This window comes from Gopherus evgoodei, chromosome 2 (assembly GCF_007399415.2).
Source record: "Gopherus evgoodei ecotype Sinaloan lineage chromosome 2, rGopEvg1_v1.p, whole genome shotgun sequence".
Classification (NCBI taxonomy): domain Eukaryota; kingdom Metazoa; phylum Chordata; order Testudines; family Testudinidae; genus Gopherus; species Gopherus evgoodei.
Window position 1 is genome coordinate 188,402,187 of NC_044323.1, and position 13,689 is coordinate 188,415,875.

At 45.4% G+C, this 13,689-nt stretch overlaps 1 protein-coding gene across 1 annotated transcript; it reads right to left on the reverse strand.

Moving 5' to 3' along the window:
- Positions 1-2,497: 2,497 nt before the first annotated feature.
- ARMH2 (armadillo like helical domain containing 2) lies at positions 2,498-12,651 on the reverse strand. Its single transcript, XM_030549438.1, has 2 exons — positions 12,450-12,651; positions 2,498-2,943 (listed from the first exon to the last, which is right to left on the reverse strand). The coding sequence occupies exons 1-2, from the start codon at positions 12,649-12,651 to the stop codon at positions 2,498-2,500; spliced, it is 648 nt and encodes a 215-aa protein (XP_030405298.1).
- Positions 12,652-13,689: the final 1,038 nt, after the last annotated feature.

Sequence of the window (13,689 nt, forward strand, 5' to 3'; positions counted from 1 at the left end):
CGCCCTGGTCTGCCTGTCTGCCTGGCGTTCCAGTTGGGGCTTGGGGGGCTTGCTACGCTCTGCCCAGCACTGCTGTTGGGCGATGGGGTTGTGTCATAAACAGATAGTTAAGGGTTAATGTCTCTTTTCACCTGTAAAGGGTTAACAAACGGAACCAAACACATGACCAGGGGACCAATCAGGAGACAAGATACTTTCAAATCTCGGTGGAGGGAAGCCTTTGTTTGTGTTTTTTGGGTTTTGCTTTGTTCTCTATGGGCTCTGAGAGTGACCACACTTACCTACAGGCTCTCTAATCTTCTATTCCAATTTAGTAAGTACAAAAGGTAGAAAGGCTGTTTAGTCTTTTTGATTGTTTTGCTTTATTTGCAAATGTGTATCTGGCTGGTAGGGATCTAATGTGTATTGGGCTAAAAGTATTTTAAATTGTATTTCTGCTGGAGAAGGCTGTTTCTCCAATTTCTTTTATCTGACAGACCCTGTAATATTCCATCTTGAATTTACAGTGATTTTCTTTATTCTTTTTTTCTTTTATTAAAAGTTTTGCTTTTAAGACCTGTCTGATTTTTCCCCTTGTTGAGGCTCAAGGGAATTGAGTCTGTACTTAACAGAGAAGGAGAAGGGAGGGGGAGAGAAAAGGGGGGGAACCCACCTGATTTCTCTGTGTTGTGATTCAAGGAGTTTGAATCACGGTGATCTCCTAGTGTACCCAGGGCGGGAAAGATCTGGGAGGAAGAAAGGAGAAGGGGGAATCCCTTTGTTTAGATTCACAGAGCTTGAATCTGTATATCTCTCCAGGAGCCCAGGGAGGGAACATGTGGAGGGGAGGAGGGAGAAGGGAAATGGTTTATTCCCCTTTGTTGTGAGACTCAAGGAATTTGGGTCTTGGGGATCCCCAGGGAAGGTTTTGGGGGAGACCAGAGTTTATCAGGCACTCTACCCTAAGTCCTTGTTGGTGGCAGCACTACAGGATCTAAGCTGGTAATTAAGCTTAGGGGAATTCATGCTAGTACCCATATTTTGGACGCTAAGGTTCAGAATTGGGAATTATATTATGACAGGTTGGTGCATGAGTGCTTGCCCCATTCTGTCCGCCTGGCGTCCCAGATGGGGAGTAGGCAAGTCGTCGACTCCACTACCCAGCAGAAGCGCTGGGCAGGCAGATCCGGGCAAGCCCCTGTCTTCTGACCCCGCTACGCCCCTGCCTCAAGCATCACAATCACTGGTGAGTACAGTATTGTTTGTTTAAAATTATTTAAAACTTATACTGTATGTATGTCTTTGGTGAAAAAAGTTTCCCTGGAACCTAAGCCACCCCTATTTACATTAATTCTTATGGGGAAATTGGATTCACTTATTTCACTTGAAGTAGCATTTTTCAGGAACATAACTACAACATTAACGAAGTTACCATATGTACTTTCAAAGGACTGTTATCAGAACAGGTGCAGTTGTTTTGAAAACTATCATGGGAGAGGTTCCCAAAGCACTTCCTGCTTTATGAGCTGTACCTAGCATGAACAGCAGTGAGAGGGGACCTTTCCCAGAAAATGCTCTTCAGTTTATAGGGCAGGCATTGAGAGAGAGCCTGGCAACAGGGTTTTTGATGGAGATACTAGAGACCCTCTGTGTCCCAATGTGATTTTAAAAGATTCACGGTCCTGGCTCTGTTCATTGGGACTATTTGTATGTGTAATTGTTCGAAGCATTCAGTCTTATGATGATAAACTCTTCAGGACAGGGGCTTTGTCTTTATACATGTTTGTAAAGCACCTGGCATCCTGTGCACATTTTGTAAATCATAATCTCATGCTTCATGTTTTCAAGACCTTGCTCTCTCTCTCCAAATATCCTATTTTATTGTAAAGGCATGCACCAAAGAGTGGGTAGCAGAGGGAGGCTAGCTTCCTGAAAGGTTCCTGAGCCAGTGCAGGGGAGAATAGATTTGGGTAGGTGGTTAATATTGATGTATCTTACTATTCCTTTAGAGTCTGATACTACCCATTTATTGTAATGTTAATAGGAGCAAACCTTTTAGAAAGAAGCAGTGTGCACTCCCCCAGGTTCTGCTGAATTGGTATGCTGACTAGCATCTTCACACACATCACATCCTGTTGGGGCTATGGTGCACTAAGGTCATACTAACCCCTGCTCCAACGTAGTATTCAAGAGAGTATTAGTCTGGAATCCTTTGAAGTGACTGTGCAGGGTGTGTCAGGAAGGGAAAGGAGAAGAACGGTTTTTAGTAAGGCATTGGCTCAGGAAAATGAACCTGATGGCAGATTACTTGTTCAGTAATGTAGTCCTGACTTTCCAGTCGGGGAAGAGGATGAAGAATGGATGAGCATAGGAGCTGAGCTAGGTAATTTATTAAATTCCAAAATAGTTCTTGGGGGATGGGGAAGAGGAAGAGTGACACTATTTAATTTTTATTCATTTTCTTTATTATGCCATGTAAATAGTTCACGTTATAACAATCCTTGAGGGTTACTTCATTTTAAATAGCAGAAGTAAGTTGACCTTTGTGAAACCCCAAAAGGGAAAACAGTACTTCTGCATAATTATCAGGCCAGCCAGACCATTCCATGTGAGACAGGCTTTTCAGCTTTGTTTCCAGCATTTGACCTCCCAGTTCACGGAGTATTCTGATGTATGGGATATTGTTGCAACAAAGGACAGTCAGAAGGTAACAAACCCAGAACTTAACCACGGTAATATGGTTGCTAGCTGGGGATGAATTTTCATCTTCAGTGAGACAAACAAAAAGAACATCAGCAAGATTCAGATCTTTTACCTTGTTTTGGTTACTGTAATTTATATAGCAAATACCGCACAGCCCTTGGAGCACCAGGATCCTCACATTTGCTGAAGTATCTGGCATGTGCAAGATATCAATTAAGTCCTGGATGTATTCTGAGGCATAAATTCCAGCATTTGGCCCACCTGCAATGGAAGAAGCTATCTTTATCTCTAGTAGGTCATTGGCTAGTTAATCATTTGCATGTACATTGGAAATTCTGAGCTAAGGCTACTACAGAACCTTTAAATTAGTTCCATTGTGTTAGAACACAATCCATTGTGTGTGCCATTAAGGAAACTACTGTATAGGTGAAGGATAGCCATGAGACTGAGGCCCTGTCTACAGTGGCAAGTCTGTGTGCAGTAAAACAGCTTTGAGCCCTGTAACTCCTGAGGTGTACACACATCCAAGCCACTTAGTGCACAGAAACTGCACACATTCAGCGTTCTAAAAAAACCACCCGCACAAGAGGCGTGGATCTTTGAGGTGCCAGTGTAGACACCGTGGTGACTACAGTGCTGCAATTTGCCTCTAGGAGGTGTCCCACAAGGTCTGTTCTCACCTCTCTGTCAGCCCCACCCTATAAATGCCTTTGAAAATGTGAAAGTCCCCTTCGTGTTTGCTCGGTGATGTGCTGAGACCACTGCACACACCTTTTTCAGATGGCCATGCCTGCTCCACGCACCAGGTGATCCCCCACTTGGAGCTGCTGGACCTCATTGGTATTTGGGGAGAGGAGACAGTGCAGTCACAGCTGCGCTCCGGCTGTAGGAATTATGATACTATGGACAGATTTCTAGATATGTGATAGAAAAGGGCCATGCTGGGACATGTTGCAGTGCAGGGTCAAAATGAAGGAGCTGCAGAACGCCTACCACAAGGTGTGGGAGGCAAACCACCATTCCGGTGGTATGCCCACGAGCTGCAGTTCTACAAAGAGCTGGACGTGATATGTGGTGGTGACCCCACCTCCACTGTGAAGGACCCTGTGATTACTTGGTTGGTTTGCATGCCAGTTGTGAGTGGACCAAGTCAGGAAGAGGTAATCTTGGATGAAGATGGGCAGGGTCGTCCTTACCCATATGCAAAGTATGCAGCTATGCAGGGCACCAGGAAATTTGGGGCACCAAATTTCCTGGTGCCCTGCATAGCTGCGTGCTGCCCCAGCTCGCTCTAACCCAGGGCCCCCTCTCCTTCCCTGTCCAGCCCCACCTCCACTTCCCTGAGCTCTGCAGCGGGGCCAAGGCTGCACTTACCAGTGGCGAGAGGGCAGGGACCTGGCCGCAGCCACACTGCTGGTGAGTGCTGGGGTGTGGGATCTGCTCCTCCCCCTGCAGAGGCCTGGGGCCAGCCTGGGCATGCCCCACTTTGCAGAGGCCTGGGGCCCGCTCCTCATGGGCTCCCCCTTCAACATGGAAGTTTGGGGCCAGCCCCCCTACTCCCTCCCCCCTGGAGGCTTGGGTGTGCCGCACCCTCCACCCCATGGAGGCTTGGGACCTGCTCCCCCTCCATGGAGGCCTAGGGCCCACTCCTCACCCCCACCCCACATGGAGACCTAGGGCCAGCCCCCCTGCTCCCGCCCTGTGGAGGCCTTCTTCCCCCCTGCCCCCCGGTTTGCTTGGGACCTGCTCCTTGTTCGACCTCCCCCCACGGAGTGCTGGGGGCCAGAAATGCATGCAGTCAGGAGCTCTTTTCTACCCTGGAGAAGCCTAGCCAGTCACAGTAGTTGGATCTTGGTGAAGTGCAAGCAGGAGAAGAGGCCTCTCATAAGTGGATCTGACTGGGAATTGCTGAAGCGAGTTGGGGGCAGGAGCATTGTAGAAAGCAGGCTTGTATCCCACCTCATGCCTAATTTGAACGTCGGAACAGGCTGTTGATACACTCCCTCACCTCATGGGAATCTCCCTCAGAGATCTCCAGGAAACTCACATGGAGATATTGGGCAATCTGCTGCTGCAGGTTCCTCAGCAGAGCTGCTTTGTTTCTTGCCCCATTAACGGTAACTTTCCCACACCACTGTGCCGTCATAGGTCGGGGGGACCATTGCTGCACACAGGCTAGCCTCATAGGGGTCAGGGTGGATGCTGCAGGCTTCTTGCCCTCAGCATCAAGTTATCTTCCATAGTGATCATCTGTGGAAAGTGTGGGGACAGGAATGATTATCAGGCACACCCTACAGTGCTGGCTCTCCCCAAGTGCCCAAGAGCCACGTGCCTAATATACAGCGGGGTCCGGGAACAGCGATTTACCCGCCCCTGTGGCTACTCACCATTTTGAGGGTCTTGTGGCTTTTGTGTGCTTGCCTGGAGTCAGCCAGTTAGTGACAGGTATGAGAGTACTGGCTGTGTTTTGAAGTACTGAAACAGTGTTGTCTGTGTTGCAAACAATGCTGTTTCTGTAAAATGTTGCATTGAAACTTCACAGCGATGACCTTGGGAGCACAGCCTTCCTCTTTATGGGCGGCAGAATGGTTGCAAAAAATTAGAAAGCATCCAAGGAGAACTATGGAGGACTTTATGCATGAGGTTTTGATGCACTCCGCTACCAAGAAAAAGGAATTGAAAGGGTGGCGGGACAGTGAGAAGAGGGACCGAAAAGAGAACGTGGCACACCAGAAAGAAGCCATGGAGCAGCTCTTAACAGTTACGGAGTGCTAAGTGGACATGCTCCAGGTGTTACTAGCTCTTTAAACCAAGCACCTCTGCGCTCGCCTTGCCCTGCAGCTGCTGTTGCAAAACTTTCCCATGTGTGCGCCCTCTCCCCTCCCACCACACTCTTATCAACCTCCTGGCTCCAGGCTGTACCCGCTGCATTCCACTCCTACCCTGTCACAGTCCAGCCCTGCAGACTCCCAGTACCCACTGTGCTCAACACCTGTCCCTCTGCAGTTTAGCTCTGCTGAAGTACAGCATCCATGGCTTTGTTCTCCAAAGGAGAAGGCTGGGTATGATCCCTGGACATACACAAATCTGTAGCCATCCCCAGACCTCTTTGCCTCTTGAGAACTTCCCTTCCCCCATTCCCATCCCTGCTGATGATTTTTTTCTTTTGACTCTTTCCTCTGGTTGTTGTGTTTGTTTGAAAGGAAAGCAATCTTTATTCTATTAAGTGAGAGCAAAAAGAGCACTGCAAAGCAACATACAATTATGTTAAGGCCCCTTCTTGCATCAGGTACACTAATCCTCTTCTTACAAGCAGTGCAGTCCAGAGCATAGCAACACACATTAATGGCTTTCAGCTTCAGATTGCTGTCTCAAAGCATCCTGATCTATTATAGGCCCCTGCTGTGCCCCTCTTATAGCTTTGGTCTTGCTGTTCAAACAAGTGCTGAGCCTCTGGTCCAGCCCTGAGTGAAGCTTTCACCTTTCCCTTCACAAATATTATGGAGTGTACAGAACCTCTCTCTAAGCATATGAATGTTGTCATTGGCCATGTTCAGCTTCCCCTATAGGCATTTCCAAGGGCCTTTTAAATGGCCAAGTGCACACTCCAGTCATTCTGCACTTGCTCAACTTTTTGTTGAACTGCTCCTTGCTGCTGTCAAGTTGCCCTATGTACGGCTTCATGAGCCACAGCATTAAGGGGTAGGCGGTGTCTCCCATGATTACAATGGGCATTTTGACTTCCCCTATGGTGGTGATCTGGTCCGGGAGGAAAATCCCTGCTTGCAGCTTCTTAAACAGGCCAGTGCTCCAAAAGATGGGTGGGTCATGCTTCTTTCCGGACCAGCCTGCGTTAATGTCTTGTGAAATGCCCATGGTGATCCACAAGCGCCTGGAGAACCATTGAAAAATACCCCTTGTGATTAATGTACTTGGTGGCCTGGTGCCAGATTTGGAATGTGCTTGCCATGTATTCTCCTCCGCAGTTAAGGAAGCCCATTTGTGCAAAGCTGTCCACAATTTCACTCATGTTGCCCAGAGTCACGGTCTTTCAGAGCAGGACGCAATTAATAGCCCTGCACGCTTCCATCAACGTGACTCCAACAGTTGACTTCCCCACTCCGAACTGGTTAGCAACCGATCGGTAGCAGTCTGGAGTAGCCAGCTTCCACAGTGCAATTGCCATGCAATTGCTATGCACTTCTCCAGCGACAGGGCAGCTCTCATTCTCTTGTCTTTGTGCTGCAGGGTTAGGGTGAGCTCATCACACAGTCTAATGAATGTGGCTTTCATCATCCAAAAGTTCTGCAGCCACTGCTTGTCATCCCAGACGTACATGATGATGTGATCCCACCACTCAGTGCTTGTTTCCCAAGCCGAAAAGCAGCATTCCACTGTGGTCAGCACCTCCATGAATGACACAAGCATTCTTCTTGTGTTATAGCTAGTACGCGTGGTGAGATCAATGTCACATTCCTTTTGCCTTTGTAGTTTAAGGAATAACTCTGTTGCCACTCATGACATGTTGGTCAGTGCGAGCAGCGTTCTGGTCAACAGCTCGGGATCCATTCCTGCAGCCAGAAAGAGGTAGGGTAGGGCATGCAGTACACAAACTGTTGAAAGATGGCCCCAAATGCGGATGGAAGCACAGGGATTGCTGGGATGCGAAGCAATGCATTATGGGGCATTGAGACAGGATGCCCTGCAACCACTTCCGCCTTCCCACAAGTCTTAGCGGCAAAAGAGGTGCTCTGTGGGATAGGTACCCAGAGTGCACCGCTCCGAATAGTGCTGCAAGTGCAAACACGCTATTGTGCAGACAGCTGTCAGTGTGAACACACAACAGTGGTTTTCCTTCAGTGCTCTCTGAGCGGCGCTGTAACTGCCAGTGCTAGTTCTTTGCAAGTGTAGATGTGCCCAAAATTGTAGGACTGGGAGATGAAACACAGAGGTTCTCTTCCTCTCTCTGCCACACGCTTGCTTTGTGACCTTGGTCAGGCCACTTGTACCCAGATCCTCAAAAACATAGGTGCCTAACTCTTACTGATTTCAATGGCAGTTAGGCACTTAAATTCCTTTGAGGATCTGGGCTTTAACCTTTCAATGCAGCAATTTCAGTATCTGAAACATGGGGCCAATATTTGCATATGCCCACAGGGGTGTTGTGATTAATTAAAAATGTTTACAAAGCACTTGAAATATGCTGTAAAAGTGCAGAGTTGGATTTATTACAATATATTATCCCAAGAATCCTCATATACTTTTCAAATTTAATACACACATTAAAAGTATCCTACATGAGACTTGGCAATATATATATATAATCAGTGATAGTCACTTGACACATCCTGCATGTGTATATACACACACTACATCTAATATGTATGTAAACTACTTCCTATACATACTGTAGGCTGTTTATGGTTTGTGTGGTAAATAAATAGGGAACATGTTTATGGAATGCAGCTGTGTTACAAAAGCAACACTACTTAGCAGATGAACAGAAGAACTTGATATCCAATTAAACTGCAGTGGGAATTTAGTTTGGCAGGATAAAATGGCCAGTGATGGAATCGGAATATATTGGGCCTGCTTTTGAAAAAGCCAGGCACACCATTGTGCCTCTTCATTGGGCAGCTGGCTCACTTTCCTTCTCACATTGCTCATTGAAATAACTCCTCTCATTGCCTTAAAGGAATGGGGGGCCTGTCTGCTTCTATGCTGTGGTCCTAGCATGTCTTACTTGAAGTGTGCTCTGATGCACTTGGGCTCTTGGGTACTCCAAACCCTACAGGTTTGCCAGATTGGGAGTTAGACTCCCCTCAGATCTCAGATATTTCAGCAGGAATTGTTTGTGCAGAGATTCGGCATAGAACCAGCTGGCCCCTGTTTTTTTATAGTAGGAAATAAGGGTACTTAAAAGTAGTATAGGGGAAGAGGCGCTTATTTACTGGCAAATAAGGCCAAGTAACAATGAAAGGTAAAATTTAAAAACCCATTCTACCCAAGGTATAACATCTGAAGACGTATGCATTATACATACTCACTCCCTTCCATTTTGGTTTTTATTTTGTTTAACACTTCCCCGGAATGTATTGGTTTTTGTTATAAAAAATGAAGAGAGAGGTGAAAAATAGTGCAAAAAAAGTCTCAGTTTTCTGGGTAAATATTGAGGCTAATGTTGGGGGGATGAGAGGGCAGAAAAACAGCAACAATTAGCAAAAAGTAAGGATATTGAGAGTAAAAGCAGCTTAATGCTGTTTTATTTCATGAACTAGTAACAGTACGGACACATGCACATGTATGCATCTATATGTGTGGGTATCTTCCATTATATTGCCTTACTTTAGCAGCTTCACATTTTCACTTAGTTTAATTTATTATTTAACATCTACTTAATGTATTGGATTTTCTTAACATAATCAGTATTTTCATGTATGTCAGTGATCCAAAAACTTGAGCAAAAATTGGTAAAAAAAACAAATAGCTTTTGTAAAACCTGGGAAATTTTCCTTAAAAATTGGTAAAAACTGAAAATGAAGGGCTTTTATTATAGTATAATTACTTGGAAGGGCTACTGAAATCCCTTGGTATTTGGCACTGAGGTGCCTACCCGAGGCATGTTGGTCTTCTGTGTTTGTTTTCCAGATTGCACACGTATAAATATGTTCATCAGCAAAGAGGATACACATTGCATTATTTATTGTTCTTAAGTGGTATTTCTGCATGTGTGTTACTCCTGAGGACATTCTGCACCAAAAAAATAAAAATTCTGCACACAATATTTTAAAATTCTGCAAGTTTTATTTGTCAATGAATAAAGAAAGAGGCTCCAGCATGGCAGTGTGGAGCACAGGCCACTGGCTGTATGAAGGTAGAAGATAACCCTGCAGCACCTGCACCCGTGGGACACACTCAGTGGTGAGGCTGCACCTGACACAGCATAAGGTCTGGACTTGCCCACAACCTGGGGCTCTGTGCCAGCACACCAGGTGTGGGGCAGGCAGGCTCAACCAAGCAAGATCCAAGTGTGGAGGGGCTCAATGTGGACGGATACAGGTGTGGGGATGAGAGGGTTCTGTGTGGGACAATCTAGGTGCAGGCATCTCGGGGGGGGGCGGGAAATCTGGATGCACAGATGCTCATTGGGGTCAGTGTCATGGGGGTCTGGATGTGGTGACTCAAGGTGGTGTGGGAAGGGGGCTCATTACTGGAGGTTTGAGTGCAGGGAACTCAGTGGGGGGTGTGGTCTGGTTGCAGGGGTTGAGATTCAGTGAGGGGGCTTCAGGTATGCAGTGCTAGGGGGGTTCTAGATGTATGGGGTGAGGGTTGGCAGGGGTGTCTGGGTATGAGAGGTCTGGATGTGCAGCGGTTAGGTGGATGGGGAAGCAGCTCCCTGTACAATGATCCTTCCCTCCCACAGCTGAGGAGTGATGGGGGCAGGAAGCAAGGGTGGATGCTGAGCTTCCTGTAGCTGAGGGAGGTTGCTGGGGGCAGGTCTGACATAGCTCCAGCCACTCCTTACAGGGGCAGAGGAAGTCCCGTCCTCTCCTGCCTCTAGCCCAGCCGGGACTAGCAGCTGATCCCGGATCAAGGTGGGCGCCACTGGCTGGGATGTCCTCAGCCCCCGAGTGATTTACCTCTCTTCTGGCTGCCTGAAACGATGTACCTGCACTGCTAGGGAATGGTGCATGACTGGTCCTGCAACTTCCCTTTGCTTCCCTGTCAGAAAGTCATTTTTTTCTGTGGGGAAGCAAAGAAATCTGCAGGGGCCATGAATTCTGCGCATGCACAGTGACGCAAAATTCCCCCAGGAGTAGTTTGTGTTTTTTCAGAACTGCACTTGATATTGGGGGCTAGCAACTTGAAAATCTGCTGAGCCTTTGAGCGGCTTACAGTCTTGTTCTTTAATCTGATTCGGATATTTATCATCTGTATTTCTTGCTAGAGGGCATATTTATCACACATTATTTTTCCTTTTTTTCAGAACAATAGCACAATGCAATTAAAAAAAAGGATTTCATGTCCTAAAAAATTTTGGGGCCTTTGTCCATGGAATAAATGCTGAAAAGGCAACTTGTGGCGTCAATGTGGTTACTAAAATGCAATCTAGTTACATAAGGGTAAATCTGTCACTGCCCCCTCTTCTCTTTCCTACTTCCCTTTCACCACAATTCCCCCTCTGTCAATGCAGAATTCACTGCATGCTGCAAAACCAATGTGGTATCATTCAGGAGTGGCAGAAGTGAGACAGAATTTGGGGATCTCAAACCAGTTGTGAACAGCTACATGGACTAGCCATGTAATCCAGCAACATAGGCAGGTTGAAGGAAGAATTGAGAGCAGGCTCAGTAATATTACAGGTCCACCAGTCATTCCCATCAAAAAGCTGCAGCTCAGCTTCAGAGAACATCTTCCCCCACAAACTCATCAGGTCTCTTCAGTGCCCCGTCTGGTTGATTGGGCTGTGCAGTGGGGTCAGGATTTGCCATTTAATGCAATGAAACTGTCAATGGCAACAGATGGAATAGACTGGAAATAACCTCAGAACAAGAACCACTGTGTTGTCTTTCTTGCAAATGACAGGTATCATAGGGGTAGCTGTGTTAGTCTGTATCAGCAAAAACAATGAGGAGACTTGTGGCATCTTAAAGATTAACACATTTATCTGGGCATAAGCTTTCATGGGCTAGAACCGAGTAAAAGCATCTTTTTTAGTGGCAAATATTCATTTAAGTAAGCATTTTACAATGCAGATGTTACTAGTCATGGTGATTTACGTGGGTTCTTGGGCACTGTTGTTGCATAAATCCACTGACTGCTGCCAGTCTTGCTTCTGAGCTTGGCTGAGCTATTCTCTAGAAAACTTGGCCAGATTGTAGAACACATGATGAGTGAGTTACATGTAAATTTTCTGTGAAAAAAATTGTACGATGGAGACATCATGTCCATTAGATCTCTCATTCCATGACTGGCCGCCTTATTCCAGATTCTAGATGGCCAAAAACCTGACTTTCACATCTACTGAACCACTTTCTTTTTGAGTTTTGGCTGACTTTACACTCCCAAAGTAATAGAGTATCTGTCAGCAATGTGTACTTGGATCACAACATACCAGTAACTTTTCTCTGTACTTTTTCTAACATTTAGAAGGAGGAAGGTCTCCTCTACCCACAGTGGTACTATGACTTTAATTAAGATATCACATTTTTTAACATTGATGGCAACTGATTATGAATATTTCTGACAATTACGGTAGGCTTGCTGTCTGGCAGGCTCAGAGAACCGCTTCTTTTCTTAAAAAGGCTCACTATATTATTACTATTTATCCTTACAGTTCATACCGTTTTAAACTGTAGTGCAGTGCTTCTCAACCAGGGGTATGTGTACCCCTGGGGGTATGCAGAGGTCTTCCACGGGGTACGTCAGTTCATCTAGATATTTGCCTAGTTTTTCAACAAGTACATGAAAAACACTAGCCTTATTTTCAAGTATCAGAGGGTAGCCGTGTTAGTCTGGATCTGTAAAAGCAGCAAAGAATCCTGTGGCACCTTATAGACTAACAGACGTTTTGGAGCATGAGGAAGTGGGTATTCACCCACGAAAGCTCATGCTCCAAAACGTCTGTTAGTCTATAAGGTGCCACAGGATTCTTTGCTGCTTTAGCCTTATTTTAGCACATATATGAAACCGTAGGTTTAAATTATACTGAAATAGCAAACAAGAAAGCAGAAGAAATATTTCAACAAGCCAGTTTGCCTTGTTACCTGTGTACGCTAGCAGTCCAATATTTTTTGCAGCTTGGGCTCTCTGTTCCAAGGATAGTTGTGTGTTCCTCACGTTGGTGCCATATCTAACAATTTTTTGCTTATGAAAAATGCTGCCAGTTGGATTGTAGGGCTCTTCCTTCACAGAAGAAAAAAAGGTTTTGATGTAAGTTTCATAACAAGCTTGGAGCTTCTTAAACATCCTTTCAGGGACTCCTAAAGAAGTTGTCCTTAATGACTTTCTTCAATGTGTGTAGAAATCTGTGTGCTCTGAAATTAAATAGGAAACAGCTGGAAAGCAACAGTATTAATTCTGATTTTGAAGAAAATCACTCGGGTTAGTAACTAAGCAACGCTTTAGAATAAAATTAGTAAACAGAATGAAAAATAGAAGCAACTCTTTGTTGTAACAGAATCTGATGACATCAGAGGATTTATTTTAGCAAATGAATGTTCTATGCCCTAATGCCCCCATTTCATTGTAACACATTACCATCTTCAGATGTCTGAATGTAAATGTGTTCTGTTGGTTTAAAACGGGGTTCTTAAACGGGGGGTCGGGATCTCTTAGAGGGTCATGAGGTTATTACATGGGGGGGGCGAGCTGTCAGCCTCCATCCCATACCCTACTTTGCCTCCAGCATTTATAATGGTGTTAATTATATAAACAAGTGTTTTTAATTTATAAGGGGAGGGTCACACTTAGAGGCTTGCTATGTGAAAGGGGTCACCAGTACAATAGTTTGAGAATCACTGGTTTAAAACAATGTGTGCAGCATGCTATAACCAGGGGCTGTAATCTTATTTTACAGTAGGAAGGGAAGGAACAGAAACCAGACACAAGCCTATTATATTTCCAAAATAATGTTTTTATTTAAAACACAATTAAAATAATTTCTCATTTTGCTTTGTAGAAATTCAGATAATACCAATCACATAATAATTACGCCCCACCCTGGGTCTAGTGTTGTGAAAAAGCTCTACACCTTAAATAAATCTGGCTTGAAATGCCTTGTGTACATGGTGGGTACTGGAGACTAGCATTAGAGCAGGGATAGGCAACCTATGGCACATGTGCCAAAGGCGGCACGCAAGCTGATTTTCAGCGGCACTCACGCTACCCAGGTCCTGGCCACCCATCCAGGGGGCTCTGCATTTTAATTTAATTTTAAATGACGCTTCTTAAACATTTTAAAAACCTTATTTACTTTACATACAACAATAGTTTAGTTATATATTA